Here is a 1,316-nt window from a genome sequence, read left to right as displayed (position 1 = left end):
TGTTCATGCAATGCTGTTAGCAATAGCCACAAGGAAATTTTAAAAACATTTTCATTTATTACAAATGTTGATAAATAACAGGTGACAATGTCCTGGCTACACTGGAGTTGTTCAGGAAATAGTAGAGACACAGAAAAGGGAGAAGGTTTAGTGGTGCATCACGTTTGAAGGCAGAGGTCTTATTATTACATACATGCTGTAAAAATGCTATAATATCCACAAAGAAAAGATGCCATGGCATGCCATCCTGTGTTAAAGAGGTAAGAAAGTAATGGGCCAGCACTTGTGTTTTTGGAGCTTGTGATTATGGAGTACTGCGTGTTTCAAAATGCATTTCTTTCTCATGTGTATATGCTCTTTAGATTGCTAAATCTTTCTTTCTCCTGCCAGGGCTTCTTTTGGTGGTTGCCAAGTTTATGAATTTTGCTCTTTTCTTATTGTGCTGTTAACTGTTTTCATATTCTGTTATTTGTTGCAAGATGAACCGTACATGGAGAACCAGACAATGGTGACTGAGTTCATTTTCTCAAGTTTCACCAGTGACCCACAGCTGGAGATCTTCTTCTTTTTCTTGCTTTTACTCGTCTACCTCTTGACCCTGATGGGAAACATCATCATCTTCACCATCACCCTCCTGGACCATCGTCTCCACACACCTATGTACTTCTTTCTCCGGAATTATTCCTTCTTGGATATAGTTTTCACCCTTGACTTCATCCCCAAGATGCTTATCAACCTCCTAGTCAAAAAGAAAACCATATCTTTCCATAGCTGTTTCATTCAGGTGTTTTTCTTTTTCCTCCCAGGCGTTTCAGAGTTCTACCTTCTTGCTGTGATGTCTTTGGATCGATATGTGGCTGTTTGTATCCCCTTACGATATACAACCATTATGAACAGCAGTGTGTGTTGGCAGTTGGTTCTGGGCTCCTGGCTCCTTAGTTTCTTGTTAACGTTGCCAGGCACCATTATGACTTCCCAGTTAGTCTTCTGTGGACCCAATATCATAAACCATTTCCTCTGTGACTTCAACCCACTCCTCCAGCTCTCCTGCTCTGATACACAGTCCATGCAACTATTTATCCTGGGATCAGCCATTATTAATTTGCTGGGAACACTAGCAGTCAGCATCATCTGTTACGGATACATCATCTGGACTGTTATGAGCATCCCCTCGACCACAGGGAGGAAAAAAGCCTTCTCCACCTGTTCTGCTCACCTTATGGTTGTTACCATCTTATATGGCAGCTGCATTTTCACCTATGTGAGGCCAGTCCACAGTGTTTGGATGAGTTTTGACAAGGCAGTGGCCGTTTTCA

General features: G+C 41.7%; 1 protein-coding gene across 1 annotated transcript in view; it reads left to right on the top strand.

Moving 5' to 3' along the window:
- The first annotated feature begins 490 nt into the window (after positions 1-490).
- The window catches only part of LOC102378102 (olfactory receptor 6C74-like), a 3,557-nt gene continuing 2,731 nt past the window's right edge, over positions 491-1,316 (top strand). Inside the window, exon 1 of the mRNA XM_014526674.1 lies at positions 491-1,266. Within this exon, the coding sequence (XP_014382160.1) occupies positions 491-1,266 (776 nt within the window). The remainder of the gene's footprint in view (positions 1,267-1,316) is intronic.

Source organism: Alligator sinensis, unplaced genomic scaffold, assembly GCF_000455745.1.
Source record: "Alligator sinensis unplaced genomic scaffold, ASM45574v1 scaffold526_1, whole genome shotgun sequence".
In the NCBI taxonomy this organism is placed as follows: domain Eukaryota; kingdom Metazoa; phylum Chordata; order Crocodylia; family Alligatoridae; genus Alligator; species Alligator sinensis.
This window is presented reverse-complemented; position numbering and strand designations above follow the sequence as displayed.